Here is a 17,801-nt window from a genome sequence, read left to right as displayed (position 1 = left end):
GGGGCTGCAGAGCCCACCCAGCACAGATCCCAACAAACAGCGCTGGTCCTTAAGGGGGGGTAAAGGGTGGGTCCTCAAGTGGTTAAAGTAACACTGAAACTGTCTGTAAAAAAGTCAGATACTCACCTATAGTGGTGTCGCTAAGAAGCGGTGGGCCCCAGTGCAAGATTTTACATTGGGCCCCCCAAGCACTCCATACATAGCAATTGATATGGCGCACCAAAACCTGCCAATGGCAACCACAGTGTCAGAGGTGCCAGAGGATGGGGGACAGTTTGCTAATGATTACTACTATACAAAGCATCTATAGAAGTGATCATAACCAGCATAGCACCATTGAAGAGCTAATACTGTGGTTGAAAGAGGGCCCCTCTGGCCCCTCTTTTGCCCAAGGGCCACAGTGCAGTCGTAACCTCTACATCTCCTATTGCTATGCCACAGCTCACCTATGGAAAGAGAAGGCATTGGGTCCCATAGAGCCTTTGCAGCCCTCATTCCTTGTCCTTGATCCCCTGCTGCCTTTTCACACTCACATATTACAACCTGCATCAATGATCTACATATTGCCAATGATGTGTAATGGACCTTAGGCAGCACCAACCCTCTTGGCACTACAGTCCACTGCTTACGTTTGGAGAGACATGCCTTGGCTGCCGCTCTTTCCATGTGTATTGTCCTATGGTAGAGTGTGTAACCTACACCGCCAGGACCTTGGAGGATGCACAATGTTCTCAGACAGCCTGTGCTGATTAGGAGAGCCCACTGGTTGTCCTATAGCCAAAGGCTTAGCATTAAAAACAATACATCTTCTTTCATAATTCCGTACTAATAATGCTGGGATACGTGTGGTTGAAGGTAATGATGATCAGAAATTACGCCTATACGTTATTACACATCGTAATTCACATTTACGCATCATAATCGTAATGTGACATTTTGGAGAAAAGAGTAATTCATTTCATCTGTAATTGTAAGCATTCGTAAATTACGCATGAATTCACATGTAATTTGTGCGTAATTTCGTGCCAACTTTGGCGGTGAATTGCAAAGCCTCCCATGCATGCTATTACTACTAAAATCGCTACATATTTTAAGGAGAATAATGGGAACAAGTAAAAAAAAAAAATTAAAAAGACCTTGTAGCTTTTGAGAAAATCATTTTTTTCTGAGTTTAAAAACCATTTTTCTTTGTATTTTTAAAATCGATTTTCTCAAAAACGAAAAGGTAATTTTGAAAAAGTCTGTTTTTTAACTTGTTCCCACTATTCTACTTAACATATGTAGCAATGTTGGTAGCAATAGCATGTATGGGGGCATTGCTATTCACCACCAAAGTCATCACGAAATTATGCGTAATTATAAATGCTTATACAAATTCAACTGAATTCATTTGTAACTATCTATAGGCGTAATTGCAAAAATGCATGCAAAATTTTGTGTAATCGTAATTAGCTGAATACAATCATCACTGGTTGGAGGATGGAGGAATTAAAAGTAACCCGTTTTGGGGCTCTGTGATTCTATATTGTATAAATGTGTAGCTGTTGCATACAATTCATTTAATTTATAGGACTAATATAGCGAAAAATGTAAAAATGTAAAAATACATACATAAAAAATGTTCAGTCAGAGGAAAATGCACCATTAATGTATTTTTTGATATGTTGCTGTCACTTACAGTAGGCCGTGAAAATGGTCCAAACCTATCAAGTTTTAGACTAATCCATCTCTTAATGGGGGATTTCTGAACATCACTTGCTTAGTCCAACTGCCAAAAAGTGTGGATCGTGTAGTGAGGCTGGATGACATCTTTGTATAGATCCTTTCTGGGAAGGGATTTTGTAAAGAATAAAAGTAATACTGAGAATCCCCCATGAGAATGTGGACAAATTCAAAATCTTTTGGATCTGCCAGCTTTTCACTACCTACTGCAGATGTCAACAACATAGAAAAAAAAATACATTTTGAGTGTTTTTTTTTTACTCTGGGAGAATTGTACTACTTTTATGTGTATATTTTACATTTTGCACATTTTCATGTTAGCAGTCCTTTAAGGCTTGTATTCGTGATTCACTTACAAATATGCTTAGTTAAAGCGGACTGAACTCTAGCACATAACACAATGAAGTTTTTATGTCACATATGGCTGGTAAATCAACTCACTGGACTGTGCTCTGTGCTTGTTTAGCTAGATCATAGTGTCTTATCAGCAGCTGTGAATCAAAACTGTGAACTGTGCAACGATGCACACAAGCTCAACCCTTTCAGTGCTTCTAGTGATGTAAATTCAAGTAAAACATCAGTTTTTTTTTTTTAGAATTACTGTAAACTGTCATGAAGATTTTTTTTCCTCTTAAAGGTTACCATGCTGTGCTTAATCTTTTAGCCCAGAGAGGAAGTTCTGAGTTTAGTTCCACTTTAAAGCAAAAAACTATGTATGGATGCGATGGATGGAAAGACAGATGGACAGACAAATATGCACAGATAGAAGGGTGCATAACTACATTATTAAGGAAAAATAATAAGCGGAAGGGTTTTTTTTTTAGTGCTTGCTATTTTTTTTACTCTGAAAATCTATGTCCAAAATATCAAGCAAACAGTATATTGTTCCATTTCAGCTGTATAAATGTCAAAATTTCAAAATGAGACAAGCTGTGTTTCTCTAAGAAGCAAAGGACTTATGATTGTGAAAAAAGCTGATTTTGTTTGTGTTCAATCCCAACAGGTGCAGAATATATCACAGTCCATGGAGGTCCTCGACCTACGAACCTTTCGAGATCTCCAGTATGTGCGTAACACCGAGTCCTTAATGAAAGTCCTGGACACCAAGCTGAGAGCCAGCGACAGCCAGAAAACTATTAATGCTAAAAGCTTTCAGGTACTGTCAAATGAGCTCTGCATTATCTGAGATTAACCACCAGCCTTTAGAAGGTTTTTACGTGAATGACCATAAGGATTGGCACTTTGGTTCCGCTGAGCTTTTACTGAAGAAATGAAATGCCCATATTTAGAACTTCACAGCTTCCAAACTGTTGAAATTGGTTGGTTGCCAAATCATCTACTGAAAGGCCTCTTGTACTTGCCAATAGTTGAATATCCTGAGATTGTTTTGACTCTTGGAGAGTAGCAAAGTAAATAAATCAAAGGCAGAGATTTGTGGTGGGTTATTTTTGATCTTTTACTTTCCTCTAAAAACTATTAGTCTGTTTTGCTACAGAAATATGTTATTCTGCTCAGGTGCGGACTTATCTCTCACTTGATGTATTGTAGGTCCTTCACAGAGGCACCCTCTTAGATTTGTTTAGTAGAATGCAGAAGGTGGTGGCAGTTGGCATGGACATACGGTAGTCATTTCAGAGTTTATTGTAAAATCAACAGGTGTGATAACAGTTATCTTAACATTATTTTATTATGTTCCCCTTTTGAATGCCTGCGCTTGCCAAGTACTACCGGATATGGTTGACATCGAGATGATCTCAAGTACCAGTAGCCCTTCACTCAGCTTTATTTAATAGTAGTCCACAGTAACTATTTCTAAACCGTTTCCAAGCATTTAACAGTGGTTTTAAGTAACTAAAATACTAATATGGTGTTGTTCTTTACATAGGACCTATCATTTTCTAAAATTTTACAATTGTAATACTTAATTTACTACACCAAGACCAAGTGGTAGATTTTGAGGGAAGCAGGAAAGAAGGATGCCAGAGGCTAGTGGACGAAAAGGGCACCACCATAGACTCTAATGTAATTATCATTAATTATCATTAATGCGGCAAGAAAAGAAGAAAAAAGGGCACCCAATAATTGTCATTAATGTTAGAACATTACAGTTTTTGAAGTATGGTATCAATTTATAAGCTTGCAATGTTATAGTTTTTGTCATATTATTTTGTATGTATGTACAGATTTTACGTAAACAACTATATTATTCTGTGTGTAAAAGCCTGTTTCTGCAGGGGGAGTGGTTAGGGTTAGGCACCACCAGGGGGAGTGGTTAGGGTTAGGCACCACCAGGGGGGGTGGTTAGGGTTAGGCCCCACCAGGGGGGTGGTTAGGGTTAGGCACCACCCAGGGGACAGTTAGGCTTAGGCACCACCGGGGTGCTTAGGGTTAGGCACCACCAGGGGGTTGGTTAGGGTTAGGCACCACCAGGGGAGGGTTCTGTGTGAGAGTAGGGTTGGGTTAAGCAGTATTGTTGAATTACGTAACGATTTTTTAACGTTAATATAATTTTGCGCTATCAACTCCTGTCCTGTGTTTTCAAACCACATTTTTCATTAACAAATTTCGTTAACAATGTTTATCGTTATTGAGATTTTGTTATCCACCGACTCCATTTCATTATCCAGCCGGGCCCTTTTTTCATGCACGCATTTCAAGGATATAACAGTGCATTCCCATGCATGGAATCGCTATGAAGAGTTGTCTTCTATTTTCTCGAACGCCAAAATAGACGAGCAGTGAAAGCAGCCAGCGAGGGATTTGTTGGAAGAATTACATAACAATGTATATTTCCATATTTGTCCTGCAGCGGTGGATATAAATATGCACGCAGGCTGCTTTTATTATCCCCGTCCAAAAACACAGCCGGTACTTTTCAGTGGGAATCCTCTTTAACGTTCGCGTTCCATTTTCAGCGCTAGAACACAAGATGAAGCCATGTGACGTGGCTGCTCAACGTTGAATATATAATTTTCTTTTTTACTCTGCTTTTGTAAAAAAAAATAAAAATAAATAAGGATTTCCAGAACTTGTCTGTGACCTCACGGCGTCCCTACGCCCACTCAAGGCATTCTGCCACAACCGAGATACTTAATCAATTTTCAGGATTATTAAATTTGTGCAGCTCCAGCAGGACTGGATCTGGACGCGTTTCATGATTTAGAGTAAGGAAGCAGCTGGCAGCTTAAGAGCTATGAATCCTTAATGTGCAGCCAACGCTGGGGGATACAACAGGACTCAAATAGCAGCAAACAAACAACTTGTGTCCGCTGCTACCTGTGCGAGGCCGGGCGGCTCCTGAATGTTTCCATTACAGATGTCGGCAGGGGCGTAATTACCATGTATGGGGCCCCCCTCCTATCAAAAAAGTTTGCATGGGTTCCACTAGGTCAGTGATCTGCAAACTTGGCTCTCCAGCTGTTAAAGCGGATCCGAGATAAAAAACTAACTATAACAAGTAACTTGTCTATATATCTTATCTAAAGTTTAGATAGTTTACACAGCAAATCTAGCTGCAAACAGCTTTAATAGAGTATGATTGATTATTCCTGCGATACAATGACAGCAGCCATGTTGTTTGTAAACATTACACAGAGGCAGGCTTATCTGTATCTTGAGCAAAAAAATCGAATCCCCCTCCTCCCCTCTGCCTCTGAAATCTCTGACTAGTAATACCTCCCCCTCCTCCTGCCCAGACTGAGCTCCCATGAGCCCTTGCTACTGTCTGAAAGTGCCTTGGTTCTCTGAAAACCTGTGGGCGTGGCTTCTTTAGTTTATAGGGAATTAGAGTATTAAAACAAAAACAAAAAACTATTTGGCTTGAGGAATGCACTATAAACAATAGAAAAGGAACACAATTATGCAATGAGTAAAAGTTCATCTCGGATCCATTTTAAGGAACTACAAATCCCACAATGCATTTGCCTTTATGAATCATGACTGTGGCAGTCAGAGTCCTGAAATGAATTGTGGGACTCCTTAACAGCTGGAGAGCCAAGTTTGCAAATCACTGCAGCACTACTCCACGCCCCCCCCCCCCATCAATCATGTGATAGGGAGCCAGTGTTAGCATGCTGTGATGCACAGTGGAGACCCGCAGCACTGGAAGCAGGTAATATTACACTCGCTACCTGTTCCAGTGCTACAGGTCTCCTCCATGCACCACAGCACACTCTCTCTGCTGCCATTTATCGGCTCCCTATCACATGACCGAAGGGAGTCATGTGATCGGGAGCTCGTCGAATGGCAGCAGTGTTGCTGCTGTGATGCACAGAGGTCTGCGACGCTGGAAGCAGTTAAATATAAGACTCCCTGTGCTACTCTGCATGCGGATGGAAGGAGGAGGGACACCCAGGGCCCCCCTGCAATTGCTGGGGGTCACAAGGGCTATTGTTACGCCCATGGATATTGGCCATAAAAACTGTAGTAAAGAAGGATAGTGAACCTTTTATTCCAAATAATCTACGAAGGACAAGGCAGCTGAATACGTAGGATAGATGGTTTTATCATCAGTATAGAAAAGTGCTAGATTATAGCACGATATGTAAGTAATGGAAATGAAAGAAAACTTGAACTAAGGGGGCATAGGGAAAGAGGCATTAAAGGATGCCATACATCAGGCAACTTGGCGGCCTATCAATAATCCGATTCGATTATTATAATCAGATAAAAATCGGTGCCACCAAGAGCATTCCCAAATGAAAATGTGACCAATTTTGGGCCGAAATTGGTCGCATGTGTCGATCAGACATGCTGCAAGAAGTAGGGCCGACATGCTCGATTGGGTGCTGAGCGGTAACAGCTTGCGATATCGGGATGAGCCATGAATGCGCTGGTAAGCCCGGCGCTGTCCCCCCAATGTGCCCTGTGCAGTATACTTTACCTGTCAGTGTCTGCCAGTGGCTCAGTCCTCCGTTCACATACACGCACCCCATGTGCAGCCATATGCATGTATGTGGACAAAGGATGGGCCATGGAGCCAGCGGCGGACACCGAAAGCTAAAGTATACTGCATGGGGCACCCGGGATCACGTTACACATTGGCGGGGAAATCACCTGGGAGGCAAGGCGGTGGATGCTGTGTCACAAGGCCGATACCCAAAAGATTTCATGCTGAAATTGATCCGGGAATTGGCCTGCAGTGTATTGGCATGCAACAGATCTCTCTCTCCAATCAGATTCGATCAGTGAGAAATTTGACTTTTGGTCGATCGGCCCATACATTGTCTGCAGTGTAGTTACTTCCTGGTTTGCTGGGAGCACAGAAATGGTTAATCCGCAGAGTCAGCAGACAGCCGGGAGCTCAAATTACACTAACTCATTACGAAGAAGGGAGGATTATGCCTGGTACTCACAATGCAATTTTCCATCCTATAGACGGGTCTAATTGATTATTTCTGACAGATCCGGTCAGATTTACAATATTTTTTTCTGATCGATTTTGTATAGAAGTGAACGGAAAAAGTGCTAAGAAAAGTTATCGGAAATCAGATTGGACCTGTCAGAAATAATAAATTCGACCGTCCTATCTGATGGGAAATTGCATGATGTGTACCAGGCATTAGATAGGCTGTTCTCTATAAACACATGGAGGGTGGACACAGGGTGGATTTCTCTGAGTTCTCCTTCTCTCCTGTGCAATCCTGTGCAAGAGTTCAGGTCTGTGCAGACCAGACAGCATTTGAATGATTCCCAGTGACTTAATCGGACATGTTGTTCATTCAAAAACAAGCACGGTGGGTGTCGTGTGTTGTGAAAGGGACACTTAAGCCACCAAAAAAAATGAGTTTTACTTACCTGGGGCTTCTACCTGCCCCCTGCAGCCGCCCTGTGCCCTCGCAGTCTCAATGGGATCCTCCTGTCACCGCCGCCAGCTACTTCCGTTTTCGGCGACGTGCCGACAGGCCTGGCCATGCTTCTGCTTCTACGTGTTCCTGTCCACAATAGAGCCCTCTATACTGCTATAGGGCCTGTCGCTGAAAGTAAAAGTAGCTGCCGGCGGGGGACAGGAGTATCAGATCGACACTGCGAGGGCACAGGATGGCTGCAGGGCGCTGGTAGAAGCCCCAGGAGTGTAAAACTCATTTTTTTATGGCTTAAGCATCCCTTTGAGCAGTATTTGATGAATTTTCATTAAACAATGTTACACGATATTGCAAAAAATCATATAAAAATAATTTATCGTGCAAAATAATCTGCGAAAATTGCTGGATGGGTATGGGCCTTTGCAGCTTTCCCAGTTTCAAAGCAATAGATGTTACCTAAATTTATCTAAAGACTGCTGGATTTTTGTAAGTCAGGCAGAATAGATTGATTCACAAAGTTCCCGTCTATTGGTATCCGCCGGCCAAGGAGAAATACTAATTGACTTGCATTTGTTCTAGTTCATTTATTCTGACCTTTACAGAGCAGAGCCGGCTCTGTGCTATCCCATCATGTCAGTCTCCCAGCGATGTTACACAAGTCTATTGCCTCTTTTCTATTTGGCTGCTCACTTCATATTGTACAACCTCCTCCTGTATAATGTCATCACTTTTCTGCTGTGAATGCAGATACAAAATCCATCACAAAGGAAGCTTCCACCCATAACGTGATCTCCCAGGTTACAAGTTAACTACGCCTTGAAGAAGGGGGACCCTGCGAGGCCCCCGAAACAATTGTCGGTTTTGCACTTTATATAATGCATGGCTCATTAAAAAAGAGCTTGATTCAATAAGAAAAGCGGTGTGCTGACACATTCTTCTACAGTTCTACTTGTGACATTTGCCTATGTCTTTGTGTCAAGCACCCGACTACAACAGTGATGGTGTGCCCTTCAGAACCCCTTTTTTCTACAAGATAAGACATAAGTCTGCATATTACGATAAAAAACTATTTTGGTAGCTGTGAAGGTGATAAGGGGCTTATTAATGGGGGCTTTATTTATTTGTATTTAATTTAATTTAATGTATGTAGGTGTATTTTTACTATTCGGCCTCTAGATGTCACCCCACTTTATTCTTGTGTACTGTGAACAGTACACAGAAAGTAATGTGTTGTACTTTCACCTTGTTAGTGACCACCGACATCTCATTGATGCCGGTGATAATTCATTACAGGCACTTTGATTGTCTTTGGGAACTACCGTTCCCATTCACCGGGTGGCAATGAGAATACATATGGGCATGCGCACATGCGGCGGGTAATCATGACGGCGTGCGTATATCTACGCCCCTGAGGCTAAGATGAAGTCTCAAGGAGTGTAGCTATACCGTACTAAAACCATGAAGTGGTTAACATTGAGCACAGCGGCCCTTATGCAGTCCCCTTTTTTTATCTATGTTTTCAAGGAGATACATTTTCATCTTCTGTTTGAAATAACTTTTTAGCTCTCTGCAATTTAAAAAGTACCAAAAATTAGGTGAGAAAGTACTGTCAGTACTAGTATCTTACTTTCTGGTGGCTAAACACTATTTTATAGACGTGTAAAAATATCATCTAGGACAAGGGATGCCCAACTCCAGTCCTCAAGGGCCATATCCATGCCAGTGTTTAGGATGGACAGAGACATAGCAAATGGGTGCTACTTGATGATCTGCACCTTTCCTGATTCAGTCCCATCAATAAAATTGAGCTGTGGCAAAAAAAATGTGTGAGGATCTCAGCGCTTGAGGACTGGAGTTGGGCATCCCTGATCTAGGAAAAAACTTCGGAGAAAAAGGTAATTGGATTTAAAAGGGCTATCGTGTGAGACCATGAAGTATTCAGCTGGCTTGTTCATGCAGATCTCACTCAGTGCTTATCCTATCACCACAGAAGTCAGCTGATTGTAAGCATTGCTATCTGTATCCACTGGCCTCTGCAGCATATCCAGTTTGGTGTTACAATAGCCAGTGAATACAGATAATAATGAGGACAGCCAACATCTGTAATGAATGGTAAATTGAAGCCTTATGCGAGTGGTTGGACAGTGTATTAGTGGCTGGATAGGGTACTGGTTAAGGGCTCTGCCTTTGACATGGGCAACCAGGGTGAATCTTGGCTAGGGTGAGTACATATTCAGTAAGAAATCCTTGGGCAAGACTTCCTAATAGCATTGGGCTTCCGAGTAGGAAGCCACTCAAAGTTGTGATTAAAATGAGACTTAATTGCCTCAGGTGTGCAGTTGGGAGAGAGGGGGTTACTTACCCATAAGTCCGTCGTCTTCTATGCGTTCCAAACGTCTTGCACGCGTCCTATTGGACTCACTACCGCAAACTTCCTCCTTCTGGCTTGAAGAAGGTCTCTTAAAATGCAAAAATGTCCCTAGGAGAAAATTTAGCAGAAAAGTAATTAGATATGTTTGTGTGCAAAGACAAAGGGAGATCTTCTGGATTAGGGGGGTGGAGTTTCTGAAATAAACTCACTCAAATGCATGGAGAATGTAACTTAGCCACAATGCTGCCCGTTGATTGGGCAAAGATGAATCAGAATCAAGCTATAGGCCAGGTCATGTATAAATGCACACACTAGGGGAAACAGCACTGGGGGTTTTGTCATGTTCGCCGCTCGTTCGCACCTGACCACGATGACCTTGCAGCATGTCCAATAGATACATGCAACCAATATCATCCCGACATTAGTTGCATTGTCGATCGGGTATGCTCTTGGCGGCACCGTTTTTCATCCAATTTGATAATAATTATCGAACTGAGAGATCTATGGCCACCATTAATCTGTGCATCCATGCCCCTGGGGCTTGTACAATATCTTAAAGGGAACCAGAGATGAAGCACCCTCATGTATGTTACCATATATATCAGTGTGGACATTAGAGAAAACACCTACCCTGCTCTCTGTTTCATCATTCACTGCTCAGCCTGCTTGTTATCAGCCCTGATAAAATCCCAGACTGAGCATTCAGTCTGGCTTTGCTCAGGAATCATTATAGCTGAGTCATTATAGCAGAGCCCGAAGGGGCAGGCTTGGGCTTGAAAAGACATCAGAGAAGACAAACTCAGCTATAATGATTCCTGAGCAAAGCCAGACTGAATGCTCAGTAGGGGATTTTATCAGGGCTGATAACAAGCAGGCTGAACAGTGAAGAATGAAACAGAGAGCAGGGTAGGTGTTTTCTCTAATGTTCCCACTGATATATATGGTAAAATACATGAGGGTACTTTGTCTCTGGTTCGCTTTAAGTGTATCTATATTTAAACAAATTTTTGGAATAATAATGTTTTCCTATCTTCTGCTCTTCTCAGGGGGAGATAACCCCAGGCATCCTGAAGGGGCTTGTAATATCTGAAATAAAAAAAAAGCCAAAAAATAGTTAGTGCCCCAAAATATATATGTAAATCCTTTTTTCTAAAATAGATCCCTCTCTGTCCCCATTTAATCTGTTTGCCTTTGCCTAACAGCAGGAACTGTGCAGTGCCAGTGGGATGGTGTGATGTTTTTTTAGATACTGTAATAAGCTTATCACAGCATGCTGATAACAGAAAGCTTCCTATTTCTGATAAGATAATGACACTATGACCAGAAGGCAATTGAATCCCTCCCTCCCTTTTGAAGAGTTTACACAGTGATGCAAACCTGTTGTCTTGGTGATGTTTTGTGTGGTAGGGACAGTAAACTGTGGCAGTTGGAAGGGGGAAATTAACACTGAGCTGGGTTGAGATTTTCTTCGTGAAATGTGATTGTAACTGAGTGGTCATCACACCACTGAGCCATCCATCTGAATTTTTTTATAAAAATGTTTGCTTTATTACTGCTGCACATTTCTAAGTTTAACTCCAGCAAAAAAAGTAAGCAGTTAAAATCTGAGAGAACTGACAGGTTTTGGACTAGTCCATCTCCTCATGGAGGATTCTCAGGGGTTGTTTTTTGTTTTCATAAGCATTTCCTGAATAATACTTACTAAGTCTAACTGACAAAATAGTGTGCAAGTGAGTAGGGAGGCTGGGTGGTATCTTACTGTTTTGACAGATAAAGGATACCCGAAGTGACAAGTGACATGATGAGATAGACATGGGTATGTACAGAGCCTAGCACACAAATAACTATGCATGTTTCTTTTTTTCTTTCTCTGCATGAAAGAGCTAAATATCAGGTATGTAAGTGGCTGACTCAGTCCTGACAGTTCCTGACAGGAAGTGACTACAGTGTGTCCCTCACTGATAAGAAATTCCAACTATAAAACACTTTCCTAGCAGAAAATGGCTTCTCAGAGCAAGAAAGAGATAAAAAGGGGAATTTCTTATCAGTGAGGGTCACACTGTAGTCACTTCCTGTCTGACTCAGTACTGAGTCAGCCACTTACATACCTGATATTTAACTCTTTCAGGCAGAGAAGGAAAAAAGGAACACAGCATAGCTATTTGTGTGCTAGATACTGTACATACCCTTGTCTATCTCATCATGTCACATGTCACTTCAGGTATCCTTTAAACTGCTATTCAGGAAATGCTTTTGAAAATAAAGAAAACCCTATGAATCCCCCATGAAGAGGTAGACTAGGCCAAAACCTGTGAGATCTGTCAGATTTTGACTGCTTTCTTTTTTCGCTGGAGTGGACCTTTAAGCATGCGAGAATTCAACCTGATAAAAAGAGAAAACAAACTTGTGTACATATTCGTTCCGGCGTACTTAACATTCTTTAGACACTTAATCCCAATCCCACTTGTTACCTATTATTTTATGCTGCGTTATAAAATCATGCAAATCATTCCCACACATTGAACACAATGACTCAAATGTCGAGCAGTCAATGACGACAATGGCAACGCCACTGAGCCAGTCGATGCAATTTGGATGCTTAATGTGTTGGATCTTTAAAAAGCACCACATCGGCTAATTGCAACAATAACATTATCGACGGCAGCCTTGCAGGGGACTTGTTCTAGCTCCAGGTGTGTCTAGACAATAACGGAGATCATAGACTCAATAACATTTCTTTGCCTGTGTAGGACATTGCCGCAAGTATTGCGGAGAAGTAAGAGAGTTATTCTTATTGAACTAGCTAAAGTGGTTTACAGCCCTTGCAGAAGCACTTACTCCTTCATCCGCCAGGTTCCTGTTGTTTATTGATTTTGCCTGTTTCTTAATTTTTTCCCCTTATGCTTGCCTTCCGGTTAAAAAGTAATTTTCTGCAAATAAATCAGAGATTTGTTTTTAGGTGTCAGGAAAGGTTGAGGAGAGCCCAGAATAAATATGAAAACCGGCAAGAGTGTGTTTTGTTTAAAGGAGAAGTCTACGGAGTGCGGTTTTGCTGGGAAGTAAAAACAAAAAAGTAATAACATTTGAATTGTATTACTATTATTATAATGTTGCCCTTCATCAGTCAAATCAGGTCAATTGGGTGCTGCAATCGACAGGAATCTAATGGACAACTGTGTTAATTATCGGTACTTGGGCGACCAAGGCATTAGTTGTGGGTTAGGCATTAGTTGGGTGGCTTAGGCTTTAGTTCGGTGAGTTAGGCATCAGTTGGGGGTTTAGACACTAGTTGGCGCTGGTTAGGGTAAGACATTAGTTGGGTGGGTTGGGTTAGGGTTAGGCATTGGTTGGGGTGGTAAGGTTAGGAAAATGGTTCAGATGAAAATAGATGCTGGGCACTGAATAGTAAAATATTGGTATTTTAAATTACTAATATTTATCTATTAGTGTCAATCTTCAGCACTCAACACATGCGGCGCCACTATGCATGCTTTTCATAACTTATCAACAGCAAACCTTCTGACTAGTGTCCCCACTCTGCCGATACTCATTAGGGGCTGGGCTTCTTCTGTGAAAATTCACATGACCTATGATATGATTTCTACACAGGTCATTCTTAGAAGACCTAACATATGTTAATATAACCCAATCTCTATTTATAATATGAAATACAAGTGTCCCTGCATCCCTGTGTCAGTGCTTTTGCGTGTCTGCACATGTCCTGCACCACACAGCCGTTGGGGCAGGATGCAGGACCGAACAGGAGGCGGCTGGGCGAGAGAGCGGGCAGGCAGGTGCGCGCTCGTGCACGGCGGGCGGCTGCATGTGACGGTGAAAGACCTAGAGCCCGTTTTTAAACGGGCTTAGGTCAGCTAGTAAATACATAATATGTAAACGTCCTTCATATGCATCTCTTAGTAATTGTGTGCTAAGAGGATGGAAAACACATCATGTAAAAAAAAAATGAACTTTTATTCAATAAAGGCCAAAAATGACATAAGGCCGTAAGAGGCATTCTTCTATGGCCCATTTAGCTGTAATGTGCTCAAATGTGGATAGTGTTCTCAAGGCTAGAACAGTCAGCGCTGTACTGTATATGCATAAAAGCATTAGCAAGTTCCCATCTACATGTTTTCTAATACTACTGCTAAAATGTTTATAATTATTATTGAAGTGTTGAAATGCCAACATAATAGGCAGCACTGTGCACTAAAACCAGGGTGCAAACAATGAATATAAAAACATGGCAAATACAAACTATGATACAGGAGAAGATGAGGACCTTGCCCATGAAGCTTACATTCAGGGGCATAGCTTGAAATCACTGGGTCCCTGTGAAACTTTGGATGGGGGGGAGCTCTGTCGCATGGAATGCGGAAGAGGAGAGTCCGCCTTCCCTGCCTGCTTGCCGCTGCTGTAACTTCAGGAGGTGGGAGCGCTGAAGGAGGAGCCTGAGGTGAGGGAGGGGAGGAGTCAGGCCCCCACCTTACCGCTGTGTGTGCCCACTGCTCCCCTCCTCCTGTGCTGAGCCCCCTTCTGCTCCTAAAAACAGCCCTGGTCAGGCCCCAGAGCCGCACCCTCCCCTCTCAGGAGTGTTTAACCATTGTAGAATCTTTCCTTCTCCTGATTTATATTATTTTTAAATTTAACAAACGTGGCCACATCTTTATTGCTGGCAAGGTGCATAACAGCAGAATGTCTGCTTGCTGTTTGTTCCAAAGTGAGCAGAAACAACATCTGGTCTCCCAGAGTGCAGTGGAAGGAGAAGTCTTTCTGACATTATAGCCTAGGCTAAACATTGCTAAGAGGGTGGGGTTATATACCAATATACAGAAACATATACAAGCTAGGTCCATACATATTTGGGCAGAGACAAATGTTTTTCTTATTTTGATTCTGTACATTAACACAGTTAATTTCAAATAAAACAGCTCAGATGCAGTTGAAGTGCAGCAGTCAGATGCAGTTGACTTTCATTTTTAATTCAGTGAGGGAACAAAACGAGTGCATAAAAATGTGATGTAAGCATTTTTTTTAACACAATCCCTTCATTTCGGGAGCTGAAAATAAATTGGATAAATAAAATAACTGTAAAAAAAATGTTCATTTCTAATACTTGGTTGAAAACGCTTTGCTGGGCTGGCAATGACAGCCGGAAGTCTTGAACTCATGGACATCACCAGATGCTTGGTTTCCTCCTTTTTTAGTTCTTTGCCAGGCCTTTACTGCAGCAGCTTTCAGTTGTTGTTTGTTTTTGTCCAAAGTTTAGTCTTCAACAAGTGAATTGCATGCTCAATTGGGTGAGGATCAGGTGACTGACTTGGAGAAACAAGCCTATTACCACAAGGGAGATAGCTCCAGGGATAGGGCAGCCCTAGGAAAATCTTAGAGCCATGAATGGAGGAGGAGTTGAGAGGACAGTTAAAAGTCACTGTCAACCCAAGGCGGAGCAGAGGGGGCAGATGGGAAACAGAGGCATGTTCCCTGCTCCATGACATGCTTCTGTGGCGTACGTTAAAAAAGGGCGCCGGGAAAAAAGGGCGCAGGGTTTTAAATGATAAGCATGAATAACGTTTAAAAAAATTGTGCTATATTTCGTTTAAAAATAATGTTTTATAAAGTTATAAATCATTAAATAATGTGTATGAAATCGGCAATTGTAAAAACATTAATCTTCCCTGTTTAAAAAGTGAAATGTGTAATAACGTTTTATAAAGATTAATAAGAATGTTACTAAAACTATACTTAACCCTACTCTCACACAGAAACCTCCCTGTACCTACCCCTAACCCCTAGACCCCCCTGGTGGTGCCTAACCCTAAGACCCCCCTGGTGGTGCCTAACCCTAAGACCCCCCTGGTGGTGCCTAAGCTTAAGACCCCCCTGGTGGTGCCTAAACCTAAGACCCCCCTGTTGGTGCCTAAACCTAAGACCCCCCTGGTGGTGTCTAAACCTAAGACCCCCCTGGTGGTGCCTAAACCTATGACCCCCTCTGGTGGTGCCTAAACTTAAGACCCCCCCGGTGGTGCCTAAACCCAAGACCCCCCTGGTGGTGCCTAAACCTAAGACCCCCCTGTGATAAGCATTAATAACGTTTTAAAAAAATATTGTGCTGTTTTTCGTTTAAAAATAATGTTTTAAAAAATATTTTACTGTTTTTCGTTTAAAAATAATGTTTAAAAAATTCTAAATCATTAAATAATGTGTAATCATGAGAAGCAATTATAAAACATTAAAAGTCTCCGGGCGCCGCTTGTAAAATATTATTTTTCTCCCGCGCCCTTTTTTCCTGTTGGGCGCCCATTAAACGATATTTATTATGGGAGTGAATGGTGGCGCCCTTTTTGTCCACCTGCCTCCTGCGCCCAAATTTCCTGCCTCCGCCTCTGTGTCCTCTCTGCCACCCCTGCTCCACGCTGTGACTCCCCAAAATTGCCGACAAACAGCTTTTTGGAAATCCAAGAGGGTAAGACACTTCAAAACACTTCCTCTGGCATTAGCAACGCCCCTTTCCCTCCATTCAATGGCCCAGCTCTGCCTCTCCTCTCCCCATGTTACCGTCCCTCCTCCGCCCCTCTGTGCTCTGTGATGAGACACACTGAGCCCGAGTTGCAGCACTGAGCCTGAGTCGTGGCCATTTTTTTATTTTTTACTGAATGAAAAAAACCGTAAGTACTTCTGGCCACAGGAGTGGTGGTAGTTGACACTGCCTGATCTGGATATTCCTTATACCGGGCACCTCTTTTAACTGTATGCCTAAACCTTTAGTGAAACCCCTTTTCAGGAACGTTCTTCCTGTTTTAAAATAAATCAATAACATTTCAGCAATAGCTGCATACTTAGAGGCACCACCCAGTCCCTCAGTAAGCCTGAGGCTGGTTTCACACTGTAAATCAGTGTTATTGATGCGGTGCGCCGCTTCCACCACATCGCATCGCTCCACCAGAAACAGGGCTTCAGGGATCACCACGTTAGTACACAGTGTTCCCTGTCTGGCCTCCAGCCAAGCAGGAAGTGACGTGCGCTTGCACTCACTTCCTGCTTTGGGGTATGCGAAAGTGCACGGAAGCGTATTGTAAAAAAACGCTTCTGCACATGCGCACCGTGTTGTTTTAAAAACCACGCATTGCCATAGACTAACGTGGTTTTCCAGGCCGACACAGTTAGCTGCAAGTTGACGCAAAAGCCGCGTGGTAACGTAGTTTTGGACCTGTGTCGGGGATGCGGCGAAAACATCACTTGCTTCGCGCCGTACTGCAGAAGTATGAAAGCCTACATAGACTTTCATTGCCTGGCGGTGGGGTGCGGTAAAAGTAGGAAAGGACCCTGAAGCCAACAGAAAATTCCTGTTAGATTTAGTACAAAAACATTGCTTGGCTGTCTGACACAACAGGAAGTTCCTGGTGCTTACAACAATCTTCGATCTGCTTTACTCTTGCTGTTCATCCAACATTATGGATTATTTTGGGCGATTCAATAGATTTCAGCCAGACTTGATGAACACGATCATTCCATCTCTCTGAAATAGATTGCCCCTTTGTGCGCCGTGTATGGCTACCAGGACGTGTCCTCGCTTCAATAATGTCATTCCCGTTGTTTTGTACAATCTCCAATTCTGCGTTTTGTCAGTTACTGATTGTCACATTTCTCTTCAGGGAATGAGTTGTGAATTTATAGGACTTAGATTTGGCAGAGCTTAACCCATCCATATTAAGCAGAAGCCAGGCCTCACGGTGAGCGACAAGAGTCCAGCAGAGCATTATAAATCCAATCTCATCACACGCTGCACAAGTCAATCGTGGTTTATCAGGGTTTTTTTTTGTTCCTTTAAAAACTGTTCCGTTTACTTTGTTTTTATATTAACAACAAATGCCCCGTGACGGAGGAGTCCAAAAGAATTGTCT

At 42.4% G+C, this 17,801-nt stretch overlaps 1 protein-coding gene across 2 annotated transcripts in view; it reads left to right on the top strand.

The window, feature by feature from the left end:
- The window catches only part of OLFM2 (olfactomedin 2), a 519,811-nt gene that overhangs the window by 418,297 nt on the left and 83,713 nt on the right, over window positions 1-17,801 (top strand). For both annotated transcript variants that reach the window (XM_068274422.1, XM_068274423.1), the window contains exon 3: window positions 2,726-2,878. In XM_068274422.1, the coding sequence (XP_068130523.1) occupies window positions 2,726-2,878 (153 nt within the window). The remainder of the gene's footprint in view (window positions 1-2,725; window positions 2,879-17,801) is intronic.

This window comes from Hyperolius riggenbachi, chromosome 3, assembly GCF_040937935.1.
Source record: "Hyperolius riggenbachi isolate aHypRig1 chromosome 3, aHypRig1.pri, whole genome shotgun sequence".
NCBI lineage: Eukaryota > Metazoa > Chordata > Amphibia > Anura > Hyperoliidae > Hyperolius > Hyperolius riggenbachi.
Note: the sequence above shows the minus strand (reverse complement) of the source record. Positions and strands in the feature narration are given on the sequence as shown.